This window comes from Zingiber officinale, chromosome 2A (genome assembly GCF_018446385.1).
Source record: "Zingiber officinale cultivar Zhangliang chromosome 2A, Zo_v1.1, whole genome shotgun sequence".
NCBI classification, from domain to species: domain Eukaryota; kingdom Viridiplantae; phylum Streptophyta; class Magnoliopsida; order Zingiberales; family Zingiberaceae; genus Zingiber; species Zingiber officinale.
Genome location: NC_055988.1, coordinates 1,737,525 through 1,757,195, shown reverse-complemented (window position 1 = coordinate 1,757,195; position 19,671 = coordinate 1,737,525). Strand labels below are relative to the sequence as shown.

General features: G+C 36.4%; 2 protein-coding genes and 1 pseudogene across 6 annotated transcripts in view; 2 read left to right on the top strand and 1 right to left on the bottom strand.

Moving 5' to 3' along the window:
- Positions 1 to 5,277, bottom strand: part of LOC122040482 (DNA-directed RNA polymerase III subunit 1-like) — a 37,727-nt gene extending 32,450 nt beyond the window's left edge. For 2 of the 5 annotated variants that reach the window (XM_042599806.1, XM_042599811.1), the window contains exons 1-4: positions 4,665 to 5,276; positions 4,445 to 4,574; positions 4,137 to 4,286; positions 3,246 to 3,402 (exon numbers count right to left, since the gene is read on the bottom strand). In XM_042599806.1, coding sequence (XP_042455740.1) covers positions 3,246 to 3,402; positions 4,137 to 4,286; positions 4,445 to 4,574; positions 4,665 to 4,735 — 508 coding nt within the window. In that variant the 5' untranslated portion in view covers positions 4,736 to 5,276. Of the gene's footprint in view, positions 1 to 3,245; positions 3,403 to 4,136; positions 4,287 to 4,444; positions 4,575 to 4,664 lie in introns of all 5 variants that reach the window. The other 3 variants (XM_042599809.1, XM_042599808.1, XM_042599807.1) reach the window with 3 other exon arrangements.
- A 7,249-nt stretch (positions 5,278 to 12,526) lies between these two features.
- Positions 12,527 to 13,273, top strand: LOC122044347 (annotated as a pseudogene).
- A 3,972-nt stretch (positions 13,274 to 17,245) lies between these two features.
- Positions 17,246 to 17,792, top strand: LOC122040480 (protein transport protein Sec61 subunit beta-like). The gene has a single exon (XM_042599805.1). The coding sequence runs from the start codon at positions 17,251 to 17,253 to the stop codon at positions 17,497 to 17,499; it is 249 nt and encodes an 82-aa protein (XP_042455739.1). The 5' UTR covers positions 17,246 to 17,250; the 3' UTR covers positions 17,500 to 17,792.
- Positions 17,793 to 19,671: the final 1,879 nt, after the last annotated feature.

Below are 19,671 nucleotides of genomic sequence, written 5' to 3'. Positions count from 1 at the left end.
GCTGGGAGGTGGCGGCTTTGCTGACTAAGCGCGGACTTCGCTCCGCTCTGCAAAACAAACGACGTCAGTGCCGAGCCAGGGAAGGGGTCCCGGCATTGGCCCTCCAACGTTCAAGTCAGTCACCGGAATGTGGAGAAAGGTGAAGCATCAATAACAACAGTAGAATTCAAGAATAACGTGTACCTCCATCGGTGATGGATCCCCCTTTATATAAAGCCCTGGTGGACAGCGTGCACGCTTTTCGAGGCATGGGCACGCTCTCCTAGGTGTCTTATGAAAAGGCCTTGTTAGGAAAGTACCTCTGACACCATACCTTAACCTGACATGACATTAGAAGTTTCTGCCGTACGATCCGCCTATCAACCATGTCTCGTGTCAGCAGCACTATTTCCCAAAAGAATGTCGGGAGATACTACTGTTGGTGCAATCGACCTCTAGAGTTTCGATGTTTGACAATATACCTAAGTTTGGTCAATTTGACCAAGGGTTGATCCAAACAGGACTTGATGTTTCGAAGACCAAAGGATAGGTAGGTGAAAAGTCTACTGAGTGACTAGTCCTAATTGGAGGTTAGGCAAAGTGAAAGTCCGGGTGAGTGAAACCGGTCCCTAGTGAGTGAAGCTAGGTGGTGGAAGTCTTGGTGAGTAAAGTTAGACTCTAGTGAGTGAAGCTAGGTGGTGGAAGTCCTGGTGAGTGAAGTCAAACCCTAGTGAGTGAAGCTAGGTAGTGGAAGTCCTGATGAGTGAAGTCGGGCCTTAGTGAGTGAAGATAGGTGGTAGAAGTCCTGGTGAGTGAAGTCAGGCAATGGAAGTCCTAGTGAGTGAAGTTGGGCCGCCCTAGAGGAGGTAACCTAGGTTATATGTGACCGACTGGTTTCCGGTCGGCCGGACCAGCGAATCTTAAAATATGTTAACACTGTCTTACTTTACTGTTTTATCTATTGTGCTAACTCAGTGTTGCAGGGAAGTCCAGCTAGGTCAATGGGCCAATCGGATTGCTGGCATAAAGTCTAGACAGGTCGACGAGCTGAGCAGATGTCTGGCAAGATAGTAAGTTAAGGTAAGTCACTAGAGGAGAGTGACTTGGCGAGGACGCGTTCCCCGTTTGAGGGAACAGTAGGCATCGATCCAACTTAGATCCATTTCGGAAATCTAAGTTGAGATCTTTACTAGATTCTGGTCTCGAAGAGACAGAATCTAATTACTACTCTGTTTTTATAATTGTGCTAACTTTTGTTTTGCAGGGTAGTATAATGTTTATTGCCTCGGACTAATATTTTTCTTACAGGAAAAAGCTTTGCTAGAAAAAGTGGTCCGGGCGCCCGGAAGGGATCCAAGCGCCCAGAGCTAGTATGGGCGCCCGGAACTGGTCCGAGCGCCCGGAATGCAAAAGTCTATCTCGTCGTAAACGTGGAGCGCGTTGATTGGCTGGGTCGACGTCACACTCCAAGCGCCTAGAAGGGATCCGGACGCCCGGAGCTACCTATATAAGAAGCCTTCCGCTCGAGCATGATACACAACTTTCTACCACGATTGCTCTATTACGCACTGCTCCAAAGACGCTCCTGCGACGCTGCGAAGCACCTCCGACAACCTGCGACTCGGTTTTAATTTTTTTGTTGTCGGTAATTTAGTTTTATAGTTCTTGTACTAATCTTGTAACTTTTTTCACCAACTATTAGTAGATTGCCCAACGAAATCACTCGACGAGTGCGGGCCTTGGAGTAGGAGTCGACAAAGGTTCCGAACTAAGTAAAAACTTGGTGTGTTAGGATTGTTCTTATTTTTCTGTTTCCGCTGCTTACTCGATTAAGTATCAACGATCACTATTCACCCCCTCTAGCGTTGTTCATGATCCAACAACTACAGTGGTCCTGTTACTAGGCCGAGCCGAGTAGCCGCTCGACCGGGACTCCGCTCCGTCCGCCGTCATGTCGCGCTACTTGGCCGAGCGGGGTAGCCGCTCGGCCGAGACCCATCCGCTCTGGCAACCTCAGGTTGCTCTTCCGTGTGGTAGCTGTGTAGTAACCTGCCTTCCTCCGTTCGAACAAACTATCCGGTCTCCATCGGCGTCTTGATAATATGACTTGAGCGCCTGCTTATCATATCCTCCCAAGTCGGAAGGGTTTCCCGCTCGGACATGTCTCTAGTCGGGCCCTGACTATCCCGACCGGTCGTTGCATTTATCCTCCGTTCGGCTCTTTGACACTTAGGCGTTGACCATCTTAAATTTGACCTGCACCGTGGCAATTGACCCCATGCCAGATAGGTCTCCTTCCGTCGCCGCATCACAGAACAAGGCTTGAGCACAATATATTGTGTGTACAAATGTCAAACTTGTGGATGAAGCATGATACATGTATCAAATTCAAAGGTGGCATATATATCCATTTCAAATGTGATTCAAGTAGTGTATCTATCAATTATTGCATCATCACCATTGTACTCCACATCCTCTTCTCTTTGGTAATCCTTCCATTTTGTGGAGATTGGAAACCTCTATTTTAGGTGATCTTCCACCTTTGTGTTGCCACAAAGTGAGGGAGGATCGGAAAGGCTTCAAGGTTAGCTAAGTGCCTGAGTAGCCTTAAGATGGAAGGGTGGAGAGGGAAGTATATAGCTAGAAAGAGGGATATTGTTGTCTTTTTTTTTCAATTTAAGTTATTCATCCTTCAAGTCATCCTCCTAAGAAAATAGGTGAACGAAAAGAGGAATGAGTGGATCCTTCATCAACCCTAGTAGATGGGCATAAGGTTCATCCATCCATTCTCATTCACCACCTATTCATCTATCCATGTAGACAACCCCTTAGATATAACAATATTTTAAATAAACTATGACTATATAAAATAAGGAAGCACCTCGTTTGAGCACTATATTAATAGTATGCCTTGACTATGAAATTGATATCTTTGTGTGAGAAACAGTACATGATAAATCAGTAATGATACCCTATTGTTCCTACCAGAGATCAAAATCAGTACTGAAATAATTTTAAAAAATATATAAATAAATCTAACGGAAGACCAAATATTGATTTCATCAAGTGTAACTTTACCAAGAATGAAAATTGGACGTCATGTTCATTCTTTTACGCAGGAATAGATGAGACCAATAAATTAGACCAACAACAACCAAGTATTATCCCACTACGTGAAAACGGTTAACAAATGAGACTAATAAAATAAAATATAAAAACAATAGATGAGACTAATAAAATAAAAATAATAACACGGTTTTACTAACCATTTTTACTTCCACACCATGGACAAATAGAAAGTTTGCACTTGTCTCTAATTTTCTTCATAAGAGAATTCTTCATAGATATATCAGCTTTAGGATTTCTCATCTTTTTCAAAAAAGCCTTCCGATCATCCTCAACGAGAAGTATCCTACCACAGACCTGATTAAAGTAGCAAGATAAGTCCAGAATCCTAAGAGCTGAAATAGAATTGCCACGTGGGTCTTGAAGCTGCAACTCTAGCACCATTAGATTTTGAATAAAAGCTCCAAATTATTTGTTTTATTGTTTTGGGAGCCTACCAAATGCATCATTTGGATGCAACATAAGCAGCTCTATAGGTATAAATTGCAGTTTGATTTGATCTCTGATGGTGAAGTAGTAAACAGATTTAATCTTTTTTACCAGGTAATCAAAAAATTGGGTATGGAAGCCAACAATCTTTATGCTAATTATATGGTCTGATCAACCTTCTGCACCTTGTTCAAGTTATTTAAACAAAAAAAAAAGTTATTTAAAAGATAGATACAAGAAAATTATCTATATTAATCAAATGTCTATATAGTAGTTGCTGTTCTGCAATAACATTTAGAGACCCATTCAATCTATTCAACCACGAAAGCCACAGAACTCATCCAGCTCATATTGATATATTCTTCAAAATTGTATGAGAATACAAAATCACATGCCAGATCCTCAATAAAAATACTACCATGACTGACTTCAAAGTGAGAGGATTGAGGACCTAAGCATACAGACAGTTCTAGAACAACATTATAAGCATTGGCAAATTCATATATGCTTATACAATCGAGAATAAAAAATTACAAAGCTATATCTTTGTTTGTTTTAAAATGTTATGCTCTAAAATAAATAAATAACAAACAGGAGAGTACCTTGCATATGCACTTCAAGATGTTCAGTATAGAATTGAAATAGCCGACGTTGAAAACAGGAAGTGTCAACTTTAGGTATCCGAAATGCCCAGGACACTGTGTAAAATTGCCATGGCATGTAGAACAAACTCCAGCCTTGTTTGCCGCACCCTACAATTTAGGTTTAATAAGTAATACTGAAAATCAGAATAATATAGCAATTCCATGTGTTTAACAATCATAAAAGATTGGAATGCAAGCGCACTCCACATAAAGTACGTTGAGAACTACAAAGACACCACAGCATGCTCTCTGGGAGAAAAAGATACCATGCGAGTATCAAGCAGGCCATTCTGAACGGGCCTCAAATCGGCACCATAGATTCTGTTATTCCAAACCTGCACTTCCGCCAACTTCCTTATTTCCTCGCCGGAGAACGCGCTAAACTTAATACTCTTTCTGTGCAAATCAACAAAACAGTTACCTCCCAGTTCGTAGTGAAAGAAATACAAATGTTCCATGAACTGAAATTATGCCCTTAGAACATACATCCGCCGAGGGCCTACGTCCTCGATGAAAGGTTCTTTCGTGCACCGTAGCTTCTCTTCCCGCCGCGCCATCGCAGGGGAAAGGGGGCCAAAGCAATCGCTCCAGCTGAATAAGAATATGAGCACAGGTGAAAACGGCGCCGCAACTGAAGATTTTACCTTTTATTAGCTCGATAGGGTTTAAAGGCTCTTCCTTTGTGTCGGCTTCGTTTACTGCCAGAAGTGACCGGTGGCTTCGTGAAGCAGCTCAGGAGCTGGTTTCCTGCTGAATTGTCGGACTGATTCCTTCCGCAGCTCAACTTAACCGGATCTCAGAGAATCAGTCGCCGGTGTTGGAGAGTGGGAGCCATGGAAAGAGGGAGACGCTTGCTCTAGTCTTAGGTCGCTGGGAAGCATGGCCTAGCTATGCTGAGAGTCCGGACAGACTGTACGGCAAGCTCTAAGGTTTCTAGGAGTACATAAGATGAGAGTGGAGGTGAGGATGGCTATTGCCGGCGGAGAAGAGGACGGCGATCACCGGCGGAGATTTTCGAGAAGATGGGGATGCGACGGAGTCGGGACTCGAAGGGCTCGACCGTGCCGTGCGAGTGGTGTAGGTTCGGGTCAGGCTGTGCATCGCATCGAGCTTTTGGAGAAAATGTTTTTTAAAATTGTTTTTTTTCTCACTCTTTTGGTTAAGAAAGAGAGCGTGACGTAATTGTAAAATTATTATTTTGTAATTAAAAATTATCGATTCGAATTTTGAAAATAAATTTTTTTTGTAAAATGTAGGATAAATATATGTATAATGATTCCTTCTTCGGACCTGTATGGTAAGAGTTTTGTACATGGACTATTTTTTTATTTATTTTTTTAATTTTAAAGGATTATAAAAAAATTATAAAAAATAAAATAAGATATGTTTCATTTTATAGAATATAGTAGGACAATTTCTCTAGCTGCAACGTAATTTTGTAAGATAAATATGTGTATAACTATTTTTTTATTTTTTATTTTTTAGTTTTTTTAATTTTAATGGATTATAGAAAAATTTATAAAAAAAAAATAAGATATGTTTCATTTAATAGAATATAGTAGGACCATTTATCTAGCCTACAATGTTATAGCTAGGATGTCAATTAAGATGGTCGAATGGATAGAAATAAGATGTTAAAAAAATTCTAATTTGATTCTAACATAATTTAAAAATCTTAAATCTAAATTTTGATAATCTCATCAACCCAAAAAACCTGACCAACTCATTAAAATAAAAACCTTTTTTACTATTTTTCTATAATTTTTATTTATTTTAATATTTATCATTATCATACTAACATTCTACTATTAATATCTTAATTTTTAAAATAAAATTTAATTTAACCTAAAAAATCTTTAAATCTTAAATAAAGTTAATTGATCAATCCGAACCTAATTCAATTCTAATACAAATCAAAAAATATCAATATGAACTTAGGATATTAATTTAATATTTTTCATATCGAGTTAGATCGGATTGATAGGTGAATTTATTTTTGACGTCATACTATACTTACTTATATTTTTTTAATTTAAATTAAAAATATTAAATGAGAAATAGTGACATGTAAACAAAAATTTTTATAATGGGATATAAATAGGGACACAATAGATATGAAATGGATAGCTCCAATGTTAAGTATGAAAAAGGAATATGAAATTTAAACTTAACCATTTATAATGTAAAAATGCGTTTTAAAAGATGATTAAGTGTTTAAATTTCACTTGAACAATAAGATGCATCTTCAATTCTGTTTTGACAGTTGAAAAAGCTGCTTAAATTGCACTCCACGAGTTCAAAATGAGCGATGGTGGATTTGACTCAGCTCTACAACTTCTCCCGTGTATATGTTATACTGACCGAAATCAGCTAGTATGGTAAGTTGGGATGTGGCAATACGGTTGACGTGGTGAAGACTCTACGTAATTCTACAAGACAACAAGTGTCGGTACCGGATTAGGAAGGGGTTCTCGATATTGGCCCTCCGACACTAAGTCAGCATCTGATGATCAAAAAGTGTCCTTAACATCATTCCTTAAACAGTCATAAGTGTGATGCCCAGTCGGCGAGACTATTAACTATTTATCTTTATTTATGGTCAAAAAGCAATTTACCTGACTGGGATAGGCTTGATTTACTTATCACTCAAGCCGGTATCCTCCACTCGGCAGTACCGGATCAGCTCGGTCATAGCCAGTCTGCTCGACGAACTTGATATCTCGCTTAACTTTATCATCCACGTCAGTCGGTCTTTTCTACTTTGACCATCTCCAGTGGAACTCATATCATTATCGGATCTATATACGTGTGTGTGGAACACATATGTATAACTTGTCCGGACTGGATTTGAGACGTTTGGAATTAATCCATACGTCCATCAATGAAATAGTTCAGATTCCTAGGAATTAATTCAGGCGCTTGGATTTTTTTAAGTATTTTTATTTTATTTTGGGATATATTTTATATATTTAGAGTTTAAAATTTTAGGATTTGAAAATTGTGTTATAACGGGTTTTGAATTAATAAGATTTTCTCTTTAAAGTTTAAACTTCTCTCTTGGGCTATAGTGCCTTAGATTAAAAAATTTAGATAATCAAGAGGTATATTATATATATTTAGGGTTACAATTTTAAAATTTAGGAATTGAATTATAATGAGTTTAAGTTAATAAGATTTTTTTTTTCTAGGATTTAGGCTTCCTTTTTAGAGTATAGTATATAAAATAAACTATTTTAGATGCTCACCAAGTATAATATATTATATATATATATATATATATGTACTTATATGATTTAGATTTATGATTTAAAGAATATGATTTGAGGTGTCTAGATTAATTCTAAGTACCTTAAAAAATAGATTGTTGACCATTCCGTAGGAAACGATATGTAGCACATCATTACACTAAGATATATATATATATTTATATATACACACATCACTTTCTCATAAAATCTTATTAATATCTTATCATAAATTTAGTTCGTCTCTTTACCCATTAATGACCCATATCTCATATTTTCCACCCGAAATAAAATTTTAAAAATTTAATAAATATTCATAACCTCATTAAAATTTTATTTAAAAAAAAATATATAGACAGCAATAGAATGATAAGTAAGATATAAATATCTGATTATCTAATGAATATAGAGATAAAAATTAAATACTCGATAGATATAAAGTTGAGTATGAAGATATATTTAATAAATGATGACGAATACCAAGAATATGAAATTCTATTTCTTGACATTCCTAGTAAACTCGTTCTGAAATTAAACTAATGCATAGAGTGAGCTGCAAAGCTTCTCTTCTTCTGCTCGAGATGATGCCGTTTACTGGTTTAGGTTCGATGAATGGTTAAGCATGTACAAAGCATCTTGCCAATTATTCCCATGTAATCCTATGTAATCTTGGCTGGATTGTGATGCGGCAATCGATCGGTTAGGTATCAGATCTTCACATTGTGTCCCTCGGATGCTACTGGACTGGATTGGATTGTATCGTCGGCGGACGATACAGTCCAATCAATGCTCCTCCCTCCCCTACAACGAAAAAAAGGAATCCAATGCGGCAACAAACAGTGGACAAACTAGCTCCTCGTCGCTTGTTAATCATTTGTAGTCCTCAAATCTGGTGACAAGATGAGCTGGCCATGAATCAGACCCATGTCTGATTAAGTCTCCTGAATGTGTCCTCTTTTTACTGCTCTTCACTCACTTAAACTTAGACTCCTTTACTGTCCGGGATGGAAGTCGGTCGGGTACATACTCTATTTTGGAGATCTGTTTGAAACCTGATGTAACTTGTTATGATCATCGGCGCCGACTAGGTGTAGAATATGCAACAAAGGAGCTCTCACTATAATGTAGATGCAACGAAGGAGCTTCCTCCTATATTGAGGGAGCTCCTTGTCAATTTTGAGAAACACAGTTCACGGAATTGCCTCTTCATTTTTTCATTAATATTTTTATTTCTGTTTAAAAAATAAAAATAATAAAATATTTTTAAAAAGTTAGGAAAATTTTTATTTCATATTATTAATTTATGAATTTAAATTTATAAAAATTTAATTATATATGAGGTAGAATATGATGGAAAGATGTATGACCTATTAAGAAGTTGATGAGAGATTTTGTTGAAATGAAAAAATGTACGAAGTTTTTTATTTTTAATGTGGTATGGATATGACAACGAAGAAGCTCATGGAAAGGTTCCATGATTATGGATGCCCTTAGAACCCAACTCCTTATTCTAGTGACAGTGAAGCGCAAGGAGAAAAAACACGAGGAAAGGGAAAATAAGGATATTACATCATTAGAAAAAATATATATATTAAACTAAATAATATCAAATTTATAGTAGTAAAAAGGTGGAATCCGCCACCCAGCGGTCCCATATGGTCGGTCCCATGATCATCTGTGAGGAGGTAAATCAGGAAATTGTAATTGGCTAGTGCAGAAGAGGACTTTTTTTCCTTGACTTTACTGAGATTCGAATCTTTATCTTATGGTAGCAACTCTACTCTACATTAGCCAATTCAATCATGCCTAATTTATGATAATTGATTTGATGTCATAGAAGTTTAATATTATCGCGCTCAATTTGAAAAAAATAAAATAAAACAAAATCCATTGGAGATGCCTAATTATTAGGTATTCATATCTAGACAATGGTTCATTATTACCATGCCTTTCTAGAAGGTGGTATTTTTTATATTCAAGTCCTTTAATTTCCAATTTTTTAAAGATGAATTTAAGAAGCGGGATGGGTGGAAGGCATGCTCATTGTCTTATTGCCACAAGGCACCTCAAAAGTTTGGTGGGATATATCTCGTATCTATTTTTTTAAGGTCGAATTGGGTCGTTTTAATCATTATTTTTATTATTTAACTTCAATCAACTAGTTGTTAATTCGGTCGAACTATATTTATTATTTAATTTGAATTGGTTGATCATCTATGTTGCATTCATTTATCTTTTTTTTTTATTTAAACAAAATAAATAAAAGATTAAGCCGGTATTAATGTCGATGAAGCGATCAATTATACATGCTTACATTATTAAAGGCCATGTTAATAATGCTTACATTATTAGAAGGATGATAAGCTACACACATTTTTCCTGAGTGTCATTTGAGCACCTCCAAGCATGATTGAATAGATTAGCATAGAATAGAGTTATTATTATACAATAAGGGTTCGAATTTTGATAAAATTGAATATTCTCTTTTTCTTGATTAATTATAATTTTCTAATTTATCTTTCCACATAAGGTTATGGGACCATCTATATGTGAGACCATTTTAATGAAAATTTTTATCTTTTACTATCATGAATATCCCATAAGCATTTTTTTTAAATTTTTACCTTTGCTTAAATATTATATTCTAAATCTTAAATTATAAAACTTAAAACAATTTTTAAAAAAAAAAAATAACTCACGAGTTGTTCTCTCTTCATTATGGTGTCTAAGATTAACAAATTTATATACTCACTGAGTATATTATATAAATTTAAGGTTTAAGATTTTAATATTCAGGATTAGATTATAATAGTTTTAAAAAAAAAATTATCTTTAGAATTCAGGCCTACTCTTGAGTTGTAGTATTCAACATTAAAATTTTTAAATGCTCATAGGTAAAGTAATTTTTTTAAGAAAATGTTGATTAAAAAAATTTGAGGCGTCTATATTTGATCTAAGCGCTTCAACTCCCTTAAAAAAAAGTTGTATATATATAGACAGTTGATATCCTGCGCGCTTGCACAGTACGTGACTGTGCGCGCGCAGGATTCAACTGGTTTTAGTTTTTTTTTATTTGTTTTTGTTTTTTTAATTATTTGTTTTTTATTTTTGAATTAAAAAAATAATTAAAATATTTTTTAAAAATTTTATTTTTAGGGTTCAGACTTTGGGTTATAGTATCAAAGCTATTTTTTTTTAGATTTTACCTATAGGGTTTAGGGTTTGAGTTATAGTATCAAAGCTATTTAGGGTTAAGATTTTGGGTTATAGTATCAAAGTCATTTTTTTTAGATTTTACCTCTAGGATTCAGGCTTTGGGTTATAGTATCAAAACTATTTTATTTTTTAGATTTTACTTCTAGAGTTCAGATTCCCCAATTAGATTATAGTGTTTGGTTTAAAAAAAAATAAAATAAAATTAATTTAAGTATTTTATTGAGTATTGTAATATGTTGAGGGATATATTGATATATTAAAAATTTATATAAGGAAATGTTAATTTTTTTAATTAATTTTTTTAATTTAAAATATTAAAAAATAAAAAAATTTTAAAAAAACAAAGCTTGATCTCCTGCGCGACGCGCACAGTCGCGCACCGTGCGCGTCACGCAGGAGATCAAGACTCTATATATATATATATATATATATATATATAATCTTATCCAAAAGCTGAGTCAGATGAAGGTCGGCAAAGGTGGTGTTGACATTGACGGAGCGACGACTTTGAAACACCCTATATGCGTGCGTCAGAAACTTGGACCCTCACGTGGTACTAGAAACCTGTGATAACGGAACCGGTGGTACTTCGGTTCTGCACACACCCAGACAAACACACGGAGTGTTAAAGGCAAAAAACTAGGGAAGAGGTCCCTTGCACAAGCCCTCCGACGCTTAAGTCAGGTCCTTTTTCAAACGAAGCAATGTACGAAGGAAGGAAAAAGAGCTACTAAAGATGCGTGCAGATGTGCACGTACCTGACCAATGAAGAGGGCCTATTTTTTATATGACTCTGCTTGCCTCTTGAGCCTGCACGCTGCTAAAGAATGTCGAATGTCAAGGCGTGTCGGGTGAGGGAGGATCTCCGGCAACCTCCCATTGGTAGGAGGAAGGTTCCACTCTTAGTGTATTGCATAACACTAGAATATTCCCTAACTCATGACAGTTATTCGCTGACAGGAGGTTACGATTCTCTGATACTGTTGTCACTTAGTATTATCCGTCCTACCCAAGTTCATCCGTAGACAGTTTGAGATGATTGTCCAAATACGATGCAAGCACTAAGCCTTGATGCCCTGACCTCGTATACAGTCGACCAGGAACTATCAAGGGAGTACGCCTGATCGAGATAAAAAGAATGAGCTATGCAGACCCAGTTGAGAATCATTCGAGACTATGACCAAGGGCTAAGCCTGCATGACTCGACCGGGACAAAGCCAATTAGGGATTGTCTGGCATATGTGCCAAGGTCATATGTAGAAACCGAGTTTGGATAACCTGAGCAATAGGTATCCATCCAGACACTAGTTAAAACTCCAGCTCGGGGCTCAGTCCTGAGGGTCTGATCTGTTTGTGACCGACCAGGAATTATACAGAGGGTGAAACAGAGAATTTGAACTATCACCTTTTCTTGGCTGTTGATTGATACGTTCTCTTGATTATTAATTTTTTGGTATTATCAAGCCCCCCATTTATGTGGCAAAAGGATATATAATAAATAATATACATTTTTATAATTTAACTTTGAAATTGATTAATTTTAAAGATAATTTATTTAATTTTATTTTAAAAAATTACTTATAAAAGTAAACGTCCAAACACTCAACGTTCTTAAATATGTTATTCCACGGAAGAAAAATTACTATAACTGATAATTAAATCTGAAATACCTAATTAATTATTAGAATGCGATAGTATTACACCATTATCCGGACTATAAGCCGGGCATAAAAGTCGAGATTCAAATAGAATATTAATATTTATTTTTATTTCGAATGGGAAAAGAGTCTGTGCGATGGTCAAGGAAAAACGCAACAACACCCTTTATTTTTTTGATATTCTCACATTCCCTGTTCCTTCCTCCCTTCACAAAAGCCCACTATAAATTTAGCCAAATCAGCTTCCACTCCATGCGTCGATCGCTAGATTCACTCTGCGAGTAAGCCCAAATCAAAAGGCTATCTATCGATCGACGGCGATGGCGTCGTCGAAGGCGGCGAAGGAGGTGGTGGAGTCACTGTACGAGGCGCTGTCGCGGGGCGACTCTGCGGCAGCGGCGGCGCTGCTGGCGGAGGACGTCGAGTGGTGGTTCCACGGGCCGCGGCGGTGCCAGTACATGCGGCGGACGCTGACGGGGGAGTCCGGCGGCGCGCGCGACTTCCGGTTCCGGCCGAGGCGGGTGGCTGAGGTCGGCCGTCGGCCGGTGGGTGGTGGCGGAAGGGTGGGAGGGCAAGCACGCCTACTGGGTCCACGTCTGGGCAGTCGACGACGCCGCCGCAGGACGGATCACCCGTTTCCGGGAGTACTTCAACACCGCCGTGACGGTGCAGGCGCTGGCGTCTTCGCCGGTGGCCGGGGCGGGCTCCATCGCCGTGTGGCAGAGCCAGGCACGGGCCCGCGTCGGCGGCCGCTCGCTCCCCGGCCTCGTTCTCGCAATTTGACGATCCGCTTGCTTATTGGGCTGGGCCCAATAACCGTTCAATAAGTCGTTAATGGTAGTTCGGATTCTCTGTCCTGAAATGTCATTATATCATTAAGATGTGTACAATATCCTCATGATATATAAGACATTCTTAAAATATAATATGACTTGTGCAATCAATAAAGGAACACGAGGATAGAGATATTTGGAAAGAGAGGAGATATCTCCATCTGAAAAAAGAAAAGATAAATCATTTTTGACATGTAAGAAAAAAATATTAGTATTATCAAAAGTTTAGTAAAAAAAAGTTGAGAATAGGGTTGTATCCGACTTAATCAAAAGTTGATATTTAGTAAAAAAATAATAAAATATTATTCTAAATTTACAGGTAAGAATAGAGTTGTATCCGACTTAATCAAAAGTTGAGAAATATATACTTTCTACTCTTTCAAGATGTTTATAAAAGATATTCTATTTATAGTATTATCAATTTTAAAATATGGTACTAAAGTGAATCATGAATAGTTTTTGACGTTGCTAATTCTAATATGAGTATTACTAAATGGATTCTGACATATATATATATATATATATATATATATATATATATATATATATATATAGACATTTTAGTAATATCATAATCAATGGCGGAGCCAGGATTTGTAGCCATCTGAACTACAAATGTCCTCCAAAGGGGTACCCCGGCTAGAGATCCCCTTGCTCTATTTGGAAATGGAAAAATCTATACAATCAAAGGAAAAAATTTTAGGGGTGGCAAATTTTGACCCGACACAAAAACACGACCCGAACCGAACACGAAAAAATCAGGTTAGGGTTGGGTAGTTTCGGGTTCGGGTCGAAATCGGGTCGACCCATTTGACCCAATTAATAAACAGGTCGGGTTCGGGTCAACCTGAAATGACCCGATTACAACCCGCGAACCCGTTTATAAATAATTATAAATTTAAACTAAAATTACAAATTTAAAAATGTTAAAAACCCTAAACATAGAGATATGTTATGCTATTGATTGCAATGTTGCTATGACTTATCATTTATGATATGAATTTTCAATTTGTGTAGATAAATGTTATTTTTAATTTTGAATTAAATATACAAATTTTATTTAATGAATTCAGGTCATATTCGGGTCAAACGGGTCAAACGGGTCGAACGAGTTAAACGGGTTAAACGGGTCAAACGGGTCGGGTTCGGGTCAGATTCGGGTCAAGTGCAAATAAACAGATCAGGTTCAGGTTGAATATTTTGACCCGAATTAATAATCAGGTCGGGTTCAGGTTATCATTTACCAACCCGCCAACCCGAACATGTCAACCCGAACCCGAACCGAATTGCCACCTCTAAAAAATTTAACACAATTTTAAATGGGTCCCCGGGCTATAGCCCGGGTAACCTAAAGCGTAGCTCCGCCATTGATCATAATTATATGCATCTACATATATAAAATTTATACTTATAATATTTGGTGTAAATTTTATAATAAAATAATAAGAATATATAACAGTCCATTAAAATCCAATATCCATTGAATATTTGTTATTTTTTAAAATAATAGTAAATGACGTACATCAAATAATTGACATGGTCAATCAAATTCATATAATGGTAGCACATGATCCAATCTGCTTTGATAGACGTACCAAATCACAGGTCACCATAAATATTCGCCCAATTAATTAGAGGTCCCATCCTTTAGTTATTTGTCGATTATAAGTTAATCTTATAATTTATCTCTCAATATAATTTTGCGTCGGTTTGCGAAGAGTACTTGTAATGAACATAATTCACTTTTTATTATAATAAATATTTATACCTTACAATATCTGGTCGGATGTTTATCTTTTTCAGAATGTATATGGTTATTTTAAAAGGTTATTAAAATGAAGATTTCATTGTAATAATTATTATAAAGTAGAATCGGTCGCCCAACAGTCCCTACCATCAGTCCCATGACCACGCACAAAAAGATAAATTGAAAAAAGGTATAGTTGACCTCCGGCTGCCTAACAAGGCACCAAATAACACGTGAAATGTTACACAAAATCGTACAATTAGAAAGAAATGTTACACAAAATCGTACAATTAGAAAGAGATGGATCGAAATGATTGAGACATTTGTCCCCAGCTCAGTGTATCTATTAATTCGTCTCAAGTTAAATTATGAACAATTATTAATTTTTAAAATAATGATTAATATATAAAAAAATATTTATCTTGATTTTATCAAAATTTAAATCTCAAATTTTATTATGATAATATTTTATACGTTATCATTAGATCCATTAGAAGGGGACAATAAAATCTCTTTAACACATTTTCTTGTGGCAAGTGAAGTATGTTAAAGAGTTTTTATTTTTCCTTTTTTTTTTATGAGAAAAAAAAAATTGCACGGCTTTCGATTCAGAAAAAACAAGGATATATCTGAAAAAAAAATAAAAAAAAATTTATTATGTTTCTGTGCGTTACGGGGCCGGCCGGGCGCCTGGCCCAAATGCTACAATCCAAAACGTAACGGCAGTCACTGCTACAAGCTGTAACTGAATAAAGGCAAAACGTTATACTCGTGCGCGATGAACACGCCTATCAATACCAAACGCCTTCGGATCGGCTTCTCCCTCGGCGACGTCGCACTCGGTGGCCCTAGTTCCTTCGATCCTTGAACGCTACAAGGTACGATTCATATTGCATCTCTGGTGGTCGATTTTTACCCGTGAATTCTCGATCGCATCCTTTTTCGATCGGCCTTTTGATGGATTGTATTCTCTTCCCGGTTTGATATGGTCGATTTTTTGCTCGAGGGAAAGCGAGATCTGTAAATTGATTTCTCAGATCTATAATCCTTGTTGCGTACGCTCTTCTGACAGAAAAGTGAAAAAAAAAATAGCGAGAAATCTGGGAACTGGATCATTTGGAGATAGGCCTCGCTTGATCTGTTGTGGTTGATGATGCAATATAACATCTGATTGTCGAAGATCTAGTTAAATTTTATTCTCTGCTTAGACTTGATGTTTTCTCTTGAGATCATACAAGAGCGTATATCAAGACACATGGGATCAAAGCAAAGGCATTTCTGGTTCCATTGGTTTTCTGTATTTTTCTCACTAATCGAATTAATTTTGTATATTTTGTGTTTCTGTTTCATTTAGAGAAAATGGTGGTGGAGGCAACGCTCTCCGCTATTGGCAATGTAAATGCAACACAAAACACACAAATTTACTTTAGTTAGCGAGACAAATACAGAGCACACAAGATAGAACCAGAGATGTCTTAGTTTTGATATTCTTGATGTTTTCTCTCAAGATCATACAAAGTAGAGTATATCAAACGATTTGTTTGTCGAATAGATATATCTGATTCTATATTATGTTCCCTGTATTTTGTTATTCTCACTTACCGAACCATTTCTACCCAAAATGAAACACAGAACACACAAAATTGCTTCCACTAGTAAAAAAAAAATACAGAGATTACAAGATAAAACTAACAAGTCGTTTGATATACTCTCCTTTGTATGATCTTGAGAGAAAACATCAAGAATGTTTCCATGGGAGAAAGGAGAGTATATCAAAACTAAGACATCTCTGGTTCTATCTTGTGCGCTCTGTATTTTTCTCGCTAATGGAATCAATATTGTATGTTTTGTGTTTTATTTACAGTAGAAATGATTGGTCAGCGAGAAGAACAAAATACAGAGAACACAAGATAGAACCAGAGATGCTTGTTTTGATCCGACAAACAAATCGTTTGATAAACTGCCCTTTGTATGATCTCGAGAGAACATCAAGGAAGTTTCGATGGGAGAAAAGAGAGTATATCAAAACTAAGGCATCTCTGATTCTATCTTATGTTCTCTGTATTGTTCTCGCTAACAGAATCAATTTTGTGTGTTTTGTGTTCCATTTACAGTAGAAATGGTTGGTCAACGAGAAGAACAAAATACTTATAATACAAGATAGAACCAGAGATGTTTTAGTTTTGATCTGACAAACAAGTCATGTGATATACTCTCCTTTGTTTGATCTCGAGAGAAAACATCAAGGAAGTTTCGATGGGAGAAAAGAGAGTATATTAAAACTAAGGCATATCTGGTTCTATCTTGTGTTTTTTGTATTTTTCTAGCTAACGGAAGCAATTTTATGTGTTTTGTGTTTCATTTGCAGTCAAAATGGTTGCCAATGGCGGAGGTCCGCCTAGAGGCAGCGCAGCGGCAGCTGCTAGCTTGCGCCGGAGGAGGCCAGGCGGTGCGGCTGGTGCAGCAGCCGGCGGAGGCGCCAGCACGATGCTCCAGTTCTACACCGACGATGCTACGGGAGCCAAAATGTCGCCCAATACGGTTCTCTTCATGAGTATTGGATTCATTGCGGTTGTTGCTCTCCTCCATGTCTTCGGTAAGCTTTACTTGGCTCGCCATTAGAGGAGATCCAAGTGTTTACTTTTGTCGAGATATCGACGGTGTCAATGATCTAACCAAAAAGATTTGTCATGAAAGATCATGATAAATTCCCTGCTACTTCCATTTGATTTGATGTGGATGAACATTGTCTTGGAATCTCATGGGATAAATCCGGAAGTTTAAGTGACTCCGTCATCGTTAAGAAAAAATGTAATAAATCCGGAATTATAAGTGACTCTGGCATCGTTAAGAAAAATGTAATGTCTTTTAATGCCCTGTAACTGATATTTAAATCATGGGTATTTGATAGCCTATTGAACGTCTTCCCTTCTAAAGTATAAGCAAAAAAGCATAATTAACATCATCACAAAATTGGCTTTTCTTCTTCTCGTATATAGTTAATAAAATTACGTCTCCTCAGGTAGTACAGTAGTTGAGTAGTTGAGACATGAAGTATTATCGTATTAGATCATATAATTAAAAATTAATGCGTCTAAGTATATCTTCTCTCATGTCTTAGCAACTATACTAATAGCTAGTAGTTGGAGATGTAAACGAATATAGTCGGTTTGTGAATTTTTCGAACCGGTTTGATAAATATTTGATTCGTTTGAACTTATCGAATTCGAGCTGAATTTAAACATGTTCAAACTTTTTTGAGTTGTACTTAAGCCCAAATTATTTAGTTTGATAGTTCGCGAGCAGCTACACTAATGGCTAGTAGTTGTGGGTGTAAACGAATCAAGCTGGTTCGTGAGTTTTTTGAGCCGACTCGATAAATAATTGATTCGTTTGAACTTATAGAATTCGAGCCGAACTCGAACATATTCAAACTTTTTTCGAGCCGAACTTGAGCCCAAATAATTTAGTTTGATAGTTTGCAAGCTGCTCGCGAATCTTAATATTTTATTAATATCATATAATTATATATTAAATAAATATACTTTAAGCCTTTCGAGTACTTATTTTTTAGCAATAGGTCAAATAGGTCACGAACATGTTCGAATTTTTTAAATCAAATTTTAACTCGAGCTCCGATTCGAATCAAATCTAAGCCAAAAATTTTAAACTTTTCGAACTTCGAATAATCAAACTTGAACTCGAATATAATTAATTAGTCGAATTCAAACTTTAATTTTTTTTTCATATTCAACTCGAATTCATTTATACTCTTATTAGTAGTTTATCATATACTTCCACCGTATTTATCTAGAGGGGAAAATTGTTGTCACCTCGGATGGATCTACTGGCTAACGCATGATATGTTGCAATAATGAGATCTGGTGTTCGAATCTCAGTAAATCCGAGGTAAATACCTCCATTATGTGCTAGTCACTTAGGGATGACAATGGGTAGGATTTGGGTAGGATTTCATATCTTCCGTACCCATCCCCATTTATTATATCTATACCCATACCCATCCTCATACCCATCGGGTATTTAACTTTCATACCCATCCTCATACCCGTCGGAGTTTCGGGTACCCATATCCTACCCATCATCCTATTATTCCCTACCATTCTCATTTAAAAAAAATATTTCAATGTACTTGTCAGCTCTTCCTCGTCTCGCGCTCCTTCGATCGGGTGAACATTTTCCGTGGAAAAGAAGATGAGATGCGTGTTAATAACAGGATAAACAGGTAAACTAAGTGTTTTTTTCTAAGATGGAAAACGAGCTAAAGTTTTATCTTTTCTAATAAAAAATGAGACTTATAAATAAATAAATTAATAAATTAATAAATATATCGGGTATCGGGTAGGGTATGGGTAGGATTTTATCACATCCGCCTCCATACCCATACCTGAATACCCATTTACTATAATCGGGTATAAAAATTCCCTCCATATCCTCCTCCATTCGGGTCGGATGTTAGATTATCCATCGGATTCGGGTGAAATTGTCATCCCTATAGTCACTATTTCAAAGGTTAGTAGCCGCCCATGATTTATCTCTTCTGTGTTAACTCTGGGATGAATTGGCGAGGATATTGGAGCGAATGTATTCATTTTTTATCATAATAGAGAGGGAAATCGCTACGTAATTTTGCAAAATTATTATACATTAGTTAGAATGATTTTAATTAAATTTAAATAATTTTATTAAATTAAAAACGAATAATTTAGTTTCTTATTAAAAAGGAATATTTTTAAGATAAAAGATAGGATGAAGTTTTATTTTAATATTCTTAAA